At 38.8% G+C, this 15,323-nt stretch overlaps 1 protein-coding gene across 1 annotated transcript; it reads left to right on the plus strand.

Annotated features, from left to right (window-relative positions):
- The first annotated feature begins 250 nt into the window (after nt 1-250).
- On the plus strand, nt 251-14,695 carry ATP5PB (ATP synthase peripheral stalk-membrane subunit b). The gene is made up of 7 exons (XM_079724670.1): nt 251-346; nt 623-659; nt 4,315-4,460; nt 7,439-7,602; nt 7,991-8,116; nt 13,108-13,287; nt 14,352-14,695. Exons 1-7 carry the CDS (start codon nt 307-309, stop codon nt 14,427-14,429), a joined length of 771 nt encoding a protein of 256 aa, XP_079580796.1. The 5' UTR covers nt 251-306; the 3' UTR covers nt 14,430-14,695.
- Nucleotides 14,696-15,323: the final 628 nt, after the last annotated feature.

Raw genomic sequence — 15,323 nt, forward strand, 5'->3', positions numbered from 1 at the left:
GGCCCCTCTGTAGGCCTCCGCCCCTCTGGCCAGGCTACAGCCTCTCTACATCTCGCGAGAACTGCTTCTACGATTCCACTCCGCTTTCCAATGAGCAACCTCTTGCAGCGGGCTCTCAGTGCTCTGTGCTTCTTATCGCCTAAAAAAAAAAAAAAAAAAAAAAAAAATTCGACCGGAAGTTGATGAAAAGGGCACGATGGTCTCTTCTCGCGAGACTTGTGAGCGACCATCTTGTTTTTACCCCTGACGGAGTCTCCTGTAGCGGTCACTGGGGCACGAAGACTGTTGTGTGGACGCTACCTGACAATGCTGTCCCGGGTGGTACTTTCTGCCGCCACCGCAGCAGGTGAGAGGTACAGACCCTGGTCCGGGCTAGCAGAGTGATTGCAAACCAGCGCGTCTAGGGTTATTTGGAGCGGGTGGGAGGAAAGGGGGTGAAAGGCGCGGCGAGATTTGGGCCTGAGTGGAGAGTTGATTAGTGCCGCTCAGAAGGAGAGTGTGGGGTCTCGGGGGATAGGAATGGGGGACGCATGGCCTTAGTGACTGGGCTCCGCGGGGACCGAGGAAGGGGCAAACCAGATTTCACCGTGACCTTGCTAACCTGTGCCTTGTGTATTTCTAGCTCCCTCTCTGAAGAACGCAGCCCTCCTCGGCCCAGGGTAAGTGTAAGGGGTGTAATACTCCCTTTTGTCCTTGCTTGATCACCTATTTCACTTCTGGATAATCTGCTCTTAGCTTTAGGCCGGTAATTACCTTTCTTTAGGTTATTTTAGAACGCTTCAAGTCTCATTCAAACATGTGTGCTCCTGTTACTGCCTGGAACACCGTTGTGTCACCTAATGTGTTCTAACTAAACTAAAAACTGGTTTTGGTGTCCCCTAAGCCCCGCCCCTCTCCCTTGTGACCTTCAGCTAGGCACAGCTGTGGCATCCCTAGTCGGGGTTACTAGATTGCATACCCTAGGACAAGTTTTGTTAAATAAAACAATGAAGCATATTGTTTTTAATCTGTCTCCCAGATTCCAACTTCTACTGTCAGGTCAGAGAAGTTATTCGTCGTTTCAGTAAATATTTATCTTGCCACCCACATAACCGAACATAAAAAAAATGAGTAAGGTTAAGTACCTGCCTTCGTGGACCTCACGCACAGTCTACCAGAGGAGGCAGCTATAAAGTAGTAGTTTACAGTGAGGATTCCAAAGCTGAAAGAGGGTACACCGGGCTCCTCCACTTACAAGTGGGACCTTACTGTGGGACCTTAATTCCCTCTTCTGCAAAATAGAGTAGTACATTATGGATTGTGAAAATTAAGGGAATTAATTCCTGGGAGCCCTAAAAACAGTGCTTGGTACATAGTATGTGCTTAGTAAATATTAGAAGGTGTTACTCATATTTCATAAAACATGTCAGTTTTCTTTGGGATTTCTCTTTTTACTTCCAGACTTAGTCCTAAATCTTGCAAAATTTGATAACGATCCTGTAGCTTGAAAAAGTGGCTTTGGTTTATCTGTAATTTTTGTATAAGCAATAAAGTGAGGCTATAATTGTCTGCTTCCAACTTCTCAGAGAAGAAAGATTCCATATAGACAAGTAAATGATTGTAATATATGTAATAAATACATATACAAAATGCAAGGAACATCCTTGATTTCTCTTTCACATTTCATGTCTAATACCTCAGTAAGGCTCTTTCTCCAGATGATATCCAGACTCTGACCACTTCTTTCACTACCACTACTACTGGAGTGTGAACCACCATCACGTTTCACCTAGGCTATTGCAGTTGTCTCCTAACTAGTCTCCTTGAATCTATATTCTTGTCCCATTACAGGCCATCCTCACACTAGCCACAGGGATTATGTCAGTCCCCCCACCCTTCCCCTGCAAAACCCTCTAGAGCTGCCCATCCCACTTGAAATAAAATCCAAACTCACGATAACACAGAAAGTTCAACATGAGTTGACCCCATCCTACCTCTTGATTTTACCTTCTTACATTCTCTTTTAAGCTCATTCTCTAGCCTTACTGGCCTTCTTGCTATTCCTCTGAAAACTGCCAAGCTTATTGTTGCCTCAGGATCTTTGTACTTGCTCTTCTCTCTTTTCCCCAGGTCATTGGCTCAAATGTCATCTGATCTACCAAAAAAGCCTTTCCCCCACTCCATTGCTCCTTAGCCCCTTCCTTCACCTATTTTTCTTCATGGAACTTAAACTGTCTGAAATTGTGTATGGCCCTGTACACTCACACTTCCCAAACCCCCACTAGAATGTCAGAGGCTGGGACTTGTCTGCTTATTGTTATACTCTCGGTGCCTAATATAAGTAGAAAGTCAGTAAATGTTTTGTGGAGTGAGTAATTGTCAACCCAAGATCGGAAGGCCTTTATAAAGGATATACTCAAGATGTTCTGAAGGCTGGTTCGTCTTGGCAGTCATTAAGTGAAAGGTATACCAGGCAGAAGGAGCAGCATGAGGTGTTTTGTGAGGTGTTTTGTTTTGTTTTTTGGTATTTGAAAGCTGTAAGTAGTTTCATATGGCTGGAGAGTAGGAGAATGAAGGAAGATGAGGATATAAAATTTGACAGGTGCTGAATCACGTATGCTGTATTAAGTAGTTTGTTTTCTGTGGGCAGGAGAGAGCCTGTTGAAGAGTTTTAAAGTCAGATTTGCATTTTAAAAACTTTCAAAGCAGCAGGGAGCGGGCTAGGTTCAAGGGGTATTTGAGGAGAAGCCAAGAGAACAGATTTTGGGTTACTTACTTGTTTAGGCAGGAGTAGATGAGGGCTTGAACTGAAACAGCCAGTTAGGGAGAGGATTTGTGTTCCCCTAAAGCAAGTTCCTTAGTGCTATGATTTAAGTCAGTGGTTCTGAGGGGCAGTTTTGCCCTCCAAGGGACTTGTGGCAACATCTGGAGACATTTTTGGTTGTCACCACTGGGTAGGAGGGGGGATGCTACTGGCATCTGGTGTACAAAGGCCACAGGGATACTCCTAATTAAGTGCACAGAACAGCCTTCCACAACAAAGAGTTGTCAATAGTTCAAAATGTCACTAGTGCTGAGGTTTAGAAACCCTGATTAAAATGAAAGAATCTGGAGCATGATTCTCAGATTTCAAAAGTTGGTGAGGTAACTCAATACATTGGGAAGCAGAAATAATGTTCAAAAGGCAAGCAGTGAACAATAGTCAATGAAATAATGTAAACTCCTACATTGCAAGGAGATAAGAGAGAGGGGAGGTGAGGGACAAAAGCATACTTAGAATTTGAAGGGGATTTAGCTCGACAGCAGATATGAAAAGGCTAGAGGATTTTATTTCATCAGAATCCTATGTACCAGTATGCTGTAACTGCTACAGATGCAATCTTAGGCTGCTTTAAAGACAAGAATAGTTCGCAAATCCATGATAATAGTACAGTGGTTCAAGCCCAATAATGGCAATAGCAAGTTCTCAATATGTATTGATATTTGTAGGATGAATGAATTAGTCAAGCTATATTTCAGTTCAGTATTATGTTCAGTTCTGTATACTTCATTTTTGTAAACCAGTTTGCTCTTGTGGACAGTCAGGATTGTGAAGGAACTGAGATGTTTAACCCAGATACATGAGTGTTATCTTACATAGAAAAATAATACTAGAACCAATGGATAGAGGTTTCAAGGATGTATGTAGCAGTTCAATTCAAAGGATGAACATAGTTAGAGCTATCCAACACTGAAAAAGCATGTTTCACTTAGTGGTTATTTAGCACCCCAATACAGAGAATATTCAAAAAGGTCAAAGTTCTCGCCATCAGGGAGCTCACAACACAGTGGACATGTAATAGCTAACCACTTACATAAAACTTTACCATATGCCAAGCACCATTTTATATACTTTACATTTATTAACTCAGTGAATCCTCACAGCAACCCTCTAAGGTCATATTCTTTGTTGCTACTTTACTTTAGAGAAATCAGAGACTACAAAAGCATAAATTAAAATTTGAACCCAGATAGTCTGGCTGCAGAGTCTATGTTCTTACAAAATTCATTGCTAGTAATAGACATATAAAGTGCTAGACAGATGACCCATGAGACTTAACAGAAGGGATTCTAGTATTGGGTAGAAGGTTACATACAGCTTTAAGTAAGTTGTTTCCCCTTATCACACAGCTAATTATGGGACCCTAACCTTCCTGTTCTTGGTCTGTTCTGTTCCCATTAAGACAGTGGGAAACAACAGCCTCAGTCCTCATCCCTATTCTTTTCTACAGTTGTTCATACATTGTGTTCTCTTTAAAGAATTAGGCTTTAAATTTGTGTAATTCCTACCTGTAGGGTATTGCAGGCAACAAGGATCTTTCACAAAGGGCAGCCAAGTCTTGCCCCTGTACCACCTCTTCCTGAATATGGAGGAAAAGTTCGTTTTGGGCTGATCCCTGAGGAATTTTTCCAGTTCCTTTATCCTAAAACTGGTGTAACAGGTGAGCATTTGCCCAATGTTTGATAGTATGTTTAGATGGTATGGTTTATGTTAATCTAGCGTTTTAGTGGCCTCTTAACCTCTTCCACATGTACCAGAAAAATCAAGTCAGCTGTTTTTAAAGTGTAGAAGTGATTCAATATAAGAATTGATTTGGTTGCTTTAACTTGTCTTTGAAATAAATTTGGGATTTTAATTTGATTTTATAACATTGTCTCCATTTCTTGTTACACCAAATTTATTGACTGCCTGCTCTATGCTAGGCACTGTTCTAGGCATACAGTGGTGAGCTAAAGTGCCTGCCATCATGAAACATACATTCTTTTGTAGGATAGACAATAAGGAAATGAGTAACTGGGGAATTCCCTGGCGGTCCAGTGGTTAGGACTCGGTGCTTTCACTGCAGGGGCCCAGCTTCCATCCCTGGTCAAGGAACTAAGATCCTGCAAGCCGCACAGAGCGGCCAAAAAAAACCAAAATTGAGTGTACAATACACTTTCAGGTAATGATAGAAAGAGCTATGGATTAAAATAAAGCCAGGTAAGGCGATAGAGACTGTGTTGTATGTATAATTATGAAAAAAAGAGCTGGACCATATTTATCAGGGTTTTTTTTCCTTTTAAAAAGGCGTAGGGACTTCCCTGGTGGCGCAGTGGTTAAGAATCCGCCTGCCAATGCAGGGGACACAGGTTCGAGCCCTGGTCCAGGAAGATCCCACATGCCACGGAGCAACTAAGCCCATGCGCCACAACTACTGAGCCTGCGAGCCACAACTACTGAAGCCCACGCACCTAGAGTCCCTGCTCTGCAACAAGAGAAGCCACTGCAGTGAGAAGCCTGCGTGCCGCAACTAGAGAAAGCCCACGCACAGCAACGAAGACCCAACACAGCCAAATAAATAAATAATTTTATTTAAAATAAATAAAAAGTCATAAACTGTACTGAAGCCTTACTTTTTTTTTTTTTTTTTTTTTTTTGTGGTACGCGGGCCTCTCACTGTTGTAGCCTCTCCCGTTGGCAGAGCACAGGCTCCGGACGCGCAGGCTCAGCGTCCATGGCTCACGGGCCCAGCCGCTCCGCGGCATGTGGGATCTTCCTGGATCGGGGCACAAACCCGTGTCCCCTGCATCAGCAGGCGGACTCTCAACCACTATGCCACCAGGGAAGCCCCATTAGCCTTACATTTTTATAATACGATATGCTTTCACTTTATTTAATCCATACAACAGTTCTATGAAGACTTTTTTTTTTAATTTATTTATTTATTTATTTTTGACTGCGTTGGGTCTTCGTTACTGCGTGCAGGCTTTCTCTAGTTGTGGCGAGTGGGGGCTACTCCTTGTTGCGGTGCGCCCGCTTCTCACTGCGGCGGCCTCTCTTGTTGCGGAACACGGGCTCTAGGCACACAGGCTCAGTAGTTGTGGCTCGCGGGCTCTACAGCGCAAGCCCAGTAGTTGTGGCGCACGGGCTTAGTTGTTCCGTGGCATGTGGGATCTTCCTGGACCACGGCTCGAACCAGTGTCCCCTGCATTGGCAGGTGGATTCTCAACCACTGTGCCACCAGGGAAACCCTATGAAGACATTTTTATTACCCAGAACTAGAAAACAGAGAATTTGCTGAGATTTATTCTCTCTTTAGTGACTGAGTTGGACTTAAACACAGGTTCTGCAGTTAAGTTTAGTGTTCTTTCTACTGTGTGCACTGCCTCTCTTGCTGTACCCAAATATTGCTATGACCATGAAACATTGAAAACCAAAGTTGTTTCTTTTTTTTAATCTATCCAGGGAGTGGCCTGAGGTAGCATTTCTGTAACTAAAATTGCAAGAAACATTAATTTCCTCAGACCTCCATAGCTGATAAAAATGCTACATATGATAGGCCTTTCTTTTTTTTTTTTTTTTTTGCTGTACGCAGGCCTCTCACTGTTGTGGCCTGTCCGGTTGCGGAGCGCAGGCTCAGCGGCCATGGCTCACGGGCCCAGCCGCTCCGTGGCATGTGGTATCTTCCCAGACCGGGGCACGAACCCGTGTCCCCTAGCATCGGCAGGCAGACTCTCAACCACTGCGCCATCAGGGAAGCCCTGATAGGCCTTTCTTATAAATTCACATTTAAAATTTATACATTGAAGGCAAATTTTTTAAAAAATGAACTGGTGAAACTCTGTATGGGAAACTGGGTAAAATGTATTTGAGAATGTAACCCTTTTATTCTACTAGTACATCCTAACATCCTTTGGTACCTGTATTGCTCAAAAACATTGTAAACTGCTTCCCCAAAGACCTGCTTTGACCTTACCTAGCATCTAATGAGGCATAGAGGAAAGTCCTAAAGAAATGTACCTTATGGTTTGTGTCCTTTCAGAATTCATGGCCTGGTTAAAGAAAAAGATGGCTATATTTAAAGCATTATAATAAGATGCTACAGGAATTGAGAATCCTGTTATTTAGTTCTTTTACATACATGCTGCTTCATAGTTGTATCTGTTTTGTTTGCTTATTTCCAGTGTCAGGTTCCTATTCAGTAAATAGGCAAGAGTGGATAAATTTTATTCTGACTGATGTCCGCACTCAATAAATAGTATATTTTGCTGCACAAATTACTTCTGGAAGTAACCTGACATCTTTATAAAATACTTCCTGTTTGTTGAGCAATTGTACCAGATACTTAATATACATTATTTCTCAATTTCATCAACCCTATGAAGAAGGGACTATTCCCATATTACAGTTAAGGAAACTAAGCTCAGAGATCATCTATATTGCTCAGTGTTTTATAAGTTGCAGAGTCAGATTTCCATGGGTCCAGATCCTTGTTCTTGCAACCCTACCATACTGGTTCTCATCTAGTGTTCCGTCTTTGAATCTGATTATTTAAAATCATTATTAACTTTGCCTTCAGCTAATTAAATGCGGAAGTATCTCTGTCTTCCCCTTTTAGACATAGCATATCCATCATAAAATAACTTTTTCTTCTTTTAGGACCCTACGTGCTCGGAACTGGGCTTATCTTATATTTACTCTCCAAAGAAATATATGTGATAACTGCAGAGACCTTCTCTGCCATTTCAACAATAGGGGTGCTTATCTATGTAATTAAAAAATATGGTGCCTCTATTGGGGAATTTGCTGATAAACTCAATGAGGTAAGAACCATAAACCTTATTTCCCATTTTAGACCGTAGTAGTCGTGTCAAAGCCATCAAGTGATGTTTTTGGTACGAATGATAGGGGCAGAGCATATAGAAATGAATCTAATTATAATGATTTCAATTATAAGTGTTAATGTTATTACTAACTTGAGATCAAGTTTTAAAAATCTACCAAACTTTCTCCAGCTTTTCCATAGTTTTGTTCATTCAACAAGATACTGTATAGCGATTTTGGGCAACTCTTTTTAAGGATTTGTATAGTTCTCCCTATGTGTGGGTGTTTTCACAAATGAGGGGTATGACTTCGATGAAGCATAAAATGAAACTTTTTTATTACCCTTGGTACTTTCACTGATCTTTGTTGTAAATATCATAATTGCAGGAAAAAATTGCCCAACTGGAAGAAGTGAAACAGGCTTCCATCAAACAAATCCAAGATGCAATTGATCTGGAGAAGTCACAGCAGGCACTGGTTCAAAAGCGCCATTACCTTTTTGATGTCCAGAGGGTAGGTTTCAGAACTTTCTAAGGCAAGTGAAGTTACTCATTTGTGTGCATTTAACACAAAAAATTAGAATCTTATGAGGAATAGTTGGATAGGTTGAGCATATTTTGTTTAGAAAAGAGAATATTTGGGGGTCTAAATAGCAGTTACAGCTATTAACTATTCAGTGGACCTCTCAAGTAGAAAAATAACTAGAATTATTACTCTAAAACTAGAAAGAGTAAAAAGTATAAAAGGACACATTTTGAATCCACACAGAGGGAAAATAATTCATTAAGTTATAGCAGATTAAAAAATGGCATTCACTGTAAAATACAGTAGGTGAAATACATGCTGTGCATTTCATACGTGCTCGCTATAAGAAAGTCTTACTTAACATACTTGCTCTAAGAAAATCTGATACCTTACGTTCCAAATTCACAAAGCAGATTCAGATGGCAGGAGAGCTTTTTACCATGATCAAAGCATAATTAGATTCTAAAATATTTAGTTTCTAAAACAACTTTAGGAACGTGTTCAAGCATTTTGTTGTTATTTACTTTGAGCCCAGTACTTTATGCCTGGTATTTAAAGTGAGATGAGCTTATATTGAAATTTTATGTATAGAAACACCTATGAAATGAAAAATGAGGTGCTAAGGTAAAATAAGTATCTGAAATATTAAGGGTCTGGGCCAGTATTTCCTAGTGTAGTCTCGGTACCATGTGCATCAGTCATCTTTTTTTTTTTTTTTTTTTTTTTGTGGTACGCGGGCCTCTCACCGTTGTGGCCTCTCCCGTTTCGGAGCACAGGCTCCGGACGCGCAGGCTCAGCGGCCATGGCTCACGGGCCCAGCCGCTCCGCGGCATGTGGGATCTTCCTGGATCGGGGCACGAACCCGTGTCCCCTGCATCGGCAGGCGGACTCTCAACCACTGCGCCACCAGGGAAGCCCCATCTTTGATGCAAATTTTTGGACCCATTCCAAGACCTGTGAGATTAGAACCTCTGTTAGGAGCTATCCAAGAGTCTGTATTTTTTTAAATAGGATCCTGAGAGATTCTTAAGCACGTAAATGTTTGAAATCCTCAGAAATTTTTAAAATATCTTTCCGTGCAGATTTAGGTTACAATCTAAATGCTTCCTGCCTCATAGAAACTATGTATGCACAAACAAAATCTGGCTTTTGAAGATGTAGCTTTTTTATAAGATTCAAATGATAGTCATTAACATTTTTATTTATTTATGAAATATTTAATAGGTATATTTTATGTGTGAACACTGGTCAAGACAAGGTGCTGGGAATACAGCAGAGAGCAAAACAAAGTCTGCCTTCCTGGGGTCTCTCTCCTAGCCAGGGGTTGAGAGAAGGACAGGAGAAAAATAATTAAGCAGATGTGAATGTCAACTGGTATGAAGTACATATAGAATAATGAACTTATGTTAATGGAAAAGAGATTTTAGAAGGAGGGAGTTACTGTTTTTATTGGGCAGGCTAGAAAGGCTTCTAATGTGATATTTGAACAGAGACCTGTCGAAGTGATGGTTCAGGCTGTGTGGATTTCTGAGGAAATAGTATTCCAGGCAGAGGGAAGAACAATTGCAAGGGCCCTAATCCTGGAAGCTTGCTTGGTATAGACAAAGAAAAGTAAGGAAGCCACTGTAGCTGAAGTGAAATGGGTGAGGAGGAAGGTAAAAGGAAGCAAGGCAGAGAGTGGCCAAGCGCTAGATCATGTAAAGTCTTACAGGCTTCTGTGAGAACTTTGACTTGTACTCAGAATGAGAGAGAAAGTCATTGAATCTTTTAGGCAGAGGAGTGATGCGATCTCCCTCGTGTTTTGAAGGGCGACTCTGATTGCCTTGTTGAAAGTAGCCTTCAATCTTGTATGCATTGGTTCGAAATGCCAGTAGTTAGCCAAATAGAGTTGTTAGGTAGACCATGAGATATGTGAGTCTGGAATCACTGGGGAGAATTCCAGACTGGAGATCAGGGAATCGTGAGCTTACAGGAGGCACAGCTGTAAGACTGGAACATAAAGGAAAATAACTGGAGGAAACAAGGATTATTTTAATTTGTAGTTGCCCTACTTATGGTCAAGTAGTAAGGGTCTAAGAGTTTGGCATAGGATTTAGCAACATGGAGGTTGGTGACCTTGGTAAGGACTATTTGAGTAAGTTGAAGGACAAAAAAATGGAAGAAAAGAAATTGGAGTCTGAGTATAGATCACTGTTAAAATTGTGAAGGAGTTTTACTGTACTGGTGGGCAAAGAAATTAGTAGCTCAGAAGGTAGGATGTAGTAATCAAGAGAGATTTTTTAAAAGATGGAAAGTATAACTACATGTTAGCATCTGATAGAAGTTAGTAGAGAGAGAAAAATTGATGCAAGAAAGGGCCGTGGGAGTAGGGAGGAATTTGCTGTAGCAATGTCCTTCAGTAGGCCAGAGAGTTTAGAATACACGGGTGGAAGGGTTGGCTTCAAGAGCAGAGACAGTTCAGCCATAGTTAAAGAAAGGAAGGCAAAGTATGTGAGTATGGGTCCAGGTAGATTGGTTTATATGGCGGTAGAAGTTTGTGAAGTTCTTTGTTTCCTTTTTCTCAGTGAAATAGGAAGGTAGGTCATTTGTTGAAAAGGAAAGTCAAGGAGGTATACTAGAGATTTCAGGAGAAAGAAGAACAGGAGAGTGAATGGACTAAAAAAAAAAAAAAAAAATGTACCTAGAAGTATTAAGGGCCTACTTGAGATTAATATCTCAAGCCTTTATATAAAACAGGCAGACCTATAAGGATTCTCATTACAGACTAGAAGATAACAATATACCTGTCACCATTACTAATTCAATGTTATTCTGGCAGTAGTAGCTGATATTAGAGAAGAGAAAGAAATAAGAGGTATAAAAATTAGAAAACATAAAGTTATCCTTACTTATAGATTACCTGATTATATATATATATAATATATAAGCAAATTATATATAAGCAAATTCAGTAAGGTATCTGGGTACAAAATTAATATCTAATAAAATCAGTAGCCTTCTGTATACAAATATCAGTCAGTTAGAAAATATACGAGAAAGAGGTAAGCCATTTAGGAAGAGATACCTAGGAGTAAACTTAACTAGAAATGTACAGTCTTTTTACTTTGAAAAATGTGAAATGCTTGTGAGGTATAAGGTTCTAAGAACCTAGACTCAATAATACAAGGATATCAAATTCTCCCTACTTTAATCTCTAAATTTTACACATTCCTAGAAAGAAAATACTAATAGACTGCGGGTAGGGGGTGTTGGGACTTGAACAAATTGATTATTACTAGAAAAAGTAAAAAATGTTCAGGAGTATTCTGAAAAAGAGAAGTAATGAACAGTCCTACTAAATATTAAAGCTCAAAATTTTAAAGGAAATTTAAATAAATAGCTTGGCACACTGCATGAATAGAAAGTCAGATTGGCACAGCACTTGAGAGAGAGGGTCTAGAGATAGACCTAAACGCATAGGGTAGTTTAGGTCGGTGGTATTTTCATCCTAGAGGGGAAAGACAGACAGGTATCTTTGTAGATACAGAGTTGTTTTCCTACTTTTTGCCTTATACCAAAACAAATTTAAGATGAATTAAAGATCTTTAAGAAATGAAACCATAAAAGTAGAAAAAGAGAACATGAAAAACAATACCCTTGGAATGGCAAAGCCTTTCTAATAAAGACAACAAAATGCAGAAACTTGTGTGGTGACGTATGTTAACTAGACCCATTGTGGTGATCATTTCACAATATATACAAATACCAAATCATTGTGTTTGTATACCTGAAATTAATGTAATATTGTATGTCAGTTATACTTCAATTTTTAAAAATCCAGGAACTATAAGAGGAAAAATTAAGTTGATCTCATTAAAAATTTAAGTTTTACATGTAGAAGTTACCATAAACAAAGTTAAGAGACAAACTAGGAAGAATACATGCATTCCATGTGACACAAAAGGGTAGTTACCTTAGGATAGACCAACATCCCAGTAGAAAACTAGGTGTAGGACATGAACAATTTATAAAGATGTAAGTAAATGTAAATGGCTTCTAAATATGTAAATTTTCTCCTTAGATAATGACAATTAAAATTGTTATTTTTTTCTGCTTATCAGAATAGTCGAGAGTAAAATGTTTTATAAACACCATTGGTCAGGGTTTAGAGTAACAAGCATTTGTGTTGCTGGTGACAGTATGAAGCAGTACAACTTTTCTGTGGAATTGGACAGTGTTAATCACAAGTTAAAATGGATCTTCAAGAGCCTGGGCTTTGTAGCCTGACTCCTTGTAGTCAGGTCTTGGCTTCACAGTTCCTTTGCTCTATAACCTTGGACAAATTCCTTAGCTCTGCCTCAGTTTCTTCCTCACTGTAAAATGAATATAATAATAGTAACTATCCCATGGTGTGATTTTAAGATTTAACTGAATTGACACACGGTGTTTAGAACATAGTAGGTACTCCAACAGTTATTAGCTATTATTTGACCCAGCAAGTATTCACACATAAGTGCAAAGACACATACAATATACACAGCAGCATTATTTGTTAAAGAATTGGAAGCAACCTAATCTATTAATAGAGCTTAAATAAATTATGGATTATGAGATACCAAAATAGTAGAATCCAATGTAACTTTTAAAATTAAGGTGGGTCTTTGTGTCATAATCAGTAAAAGTGATGTTCATGTGTGTACATATACCTATGTTTTGTTTATTAAATATTTCTGGGAGAGAATACAAGAAATAGAGGAAGATGGTAGCCTATGGAGGGGCTGCAGGAGACTTATTTTTTACTGCATATACTTTTAAATATATTTTTACTATATGCTGTTAGAATTTTTCTACCACATGCATGTGTTACCTATTCATATTAAACAAATGAATTTTGCATAAAATACAGGTAATGATGGGTATTCTAATGGGCAGAATCCTCAGAATGGAAGTGATCCTTTAACTGTGCAAACAGTTTTCGTCACTTCTTAATTTTGCTTCAGAATAACATTGCCATGGCCTTGGAAGTTACTTACCGGGAACGGCTGCATAGAGTATACAAGGAGGTAAAGAATCGCCTGGACTATCACATCTCTGTGCAGAATATGATGCGTCAAAAGGAACAAGAGCACATGATAAACTGGGTGGAGAAGAACGTGGTACAGAGCATCTCTGTGCAGCAGGTACATGATGTTTTGAAGCTTCTGGAGTTGTATTGATATCTCTGACAGTATAAAAATAGCTGGAAAGGAGTCTTTAGCCTAGAGACATTGGGGTGGTCCTGGTTCACTTTTCTGGTTAGTGGTAACCTGGAAGATGCTGTACAACTGCCTTGGTAGGTTGCCTCCCTCCTCAAACTTTGGCTTCCAAAGGGTCTCTCACCTCATGGATCAAAAAGAGTGGAAAGATGGTTGAGAACACTCGATGAACAGACATATGTTCAAGTTCTGACATTTGGGAAATATTAAGCAACATATTTCATTTCTCTGTAAAACAGAGGCTGGACAAGTCTACTTCTGAGCCTCTTCCATTTTCTGAATAATTCCATGATATCCATTCCATGCCATTTCCTCTTCCCAGCCACTTAATTCATTGGTCTTGAACAGAAATGTTTTCTATTTTTTACCTAAATGTGATTTCCTTTTTAAATTTTATGTTCTTTATTTACTTTTGACTTTATTTCTTCTTTCCTAGATTTATAGTATACTTAGGCATTTCTGATCATTTTCTGCATAACCACGCAGGACTAGAAAAACAGAGTCTGTCAACATTTAATGCCTTGGGTTTTTTAAAATAAACTGTCTTTTACATAAAAGTGATATATTTATTTAAGAAACTTGAAAAGACAAAAGTATACAAAAGAGACTAAAAGTTATTTTTATTCTTTCTTAACATTTCTCTATTACTAATGTTTGTTAGGTTGGTCTTTTTCAAGCAGCTGTTAGCTGTAAAACCTAACATCAGTGGCACATGGTTACAGGAGTATCTAGCTTCAACCTCTAAACAGGTTTCACTCATGAAAGCTATGAGCCAGGGGACTTTAAATTGCCTGCATTTGCTTAAAATAAATTTTACATCTCCCCCATGTTAAATAATTAAATAATTTTTTGTAGTCTATCATATTAAACCAGTAATCCATCTTGAGATTCCGAGGAACTTCTTATAGGAGGTATCCTTTAGAATTACAGTGTTTATACCCTTCCATGATTTGAAAAGTTCTAACCAGCTTTCTCTTTCCTTATCACAGGAGAAGGAGACAATTGCCAAGTGCATTGCAGATCTAAAGCTGCTCGCAAAGAAGGCTCAAGCACAGCCAGCTCTGTAAATGCATCTGTCCCAATTGAGACAGCTAGAAACAGTTGACTGACTAAATGGAAACTAGTCTATGTGACAGAATCTTTCTGTATTGCTCTCTGCTGAAGTTAGTTTCCCTTTCCTAAAAATGAAAAGTTTGAATTTCATATAATGAGAGAATTAAAACAATCTATTGGCCAGTAAGATGTTTCTCTCATCCTTCTTGGTGTGCATTTTGAGTTGTTTCATGATCACTTTTGAATAAGCAGTTTGCTTTGAATAAAGTTTGGTACCTGACTAAAAATTGTCAAGTTAGAGTTTAAATTTGAATTAATTCAACCATCTTACAATAAAGTGATGGTTGAAACAAAGTTTTCAAGATGCATAATTTTCTGAAATGTTATTTCAACATTTATTATATGGGTAAAAATTAAAGATGTCATTGAGCTGATAATATTGTTTATAAAACTATTAGTGATAAGCTATTTCTTGCTGACAGGTTATGGGAAATTTAAAACTTCTCAGTATTCTTAAAATAACTAAAGGAAATCTTGTATATCAAATTATATCATTGACTTTATTTTCATTTTAGTAGTATGTCAACAGAAAATATTATGGACTCAGTGTGTCATAAAATCACTCTGAAGAATCCAGCAGATAGTTAGAAAATTCTGCCCTTCCTTGGTTTGTCTATATTTAATTCTCCCATACTTGTATAAGGATTTACTTGTAAACAAATGGATAACTTACGTAATAGGAAATATTTGAAAATACGTACCATATGGATAATTGCCATTTTCATTGACTTCCTAAGGTTTTAATTATATAACAATCATTTAAGTCAGTATTTATTTATTGATTGATGGCTAATGTATTCATCTTATGTAGAAATCAGACTATCATTATTAAGATGTTACTTAAAGGA

Source organism: Hyperoodon ampullatus, assembly GCF_949752795.1.
Source record: "Hyperoodon ampullatus genome assembly, chromosome: 2".
NCBI classification, from domain to species: Eukaryota; Metazoa; Chordata; class Mammalia; order Artiodactyla; family Ziphiidae; genus Hyperoodon; species Hyperoodon ampullatus.

Excerpts from the sequence above, each read along its gene's own strand:
- ATP5PB (XM_079724670.1), top strand. The coding sequence starts at position 307 with ATGCTGTCCCGGGTGGTACTTTCTGCCGCCACCGCAGCAG. Across the intron at positions 4,461-7,438 it reads TCCTAAAACTGGTGTAACAG|GACCCTACGTGCTCGGAACT; the intron begins GTGAGCATTTGC and ends TTCTTCTTTTAG. Across the intron at positions 7,603-7,990 it reads TTGCTGATAAACTCAATGAG|GAAAAAATTGCCCAACTGGA; the intron begins GTAAGAACCATA and ends TCATAATTGCAG.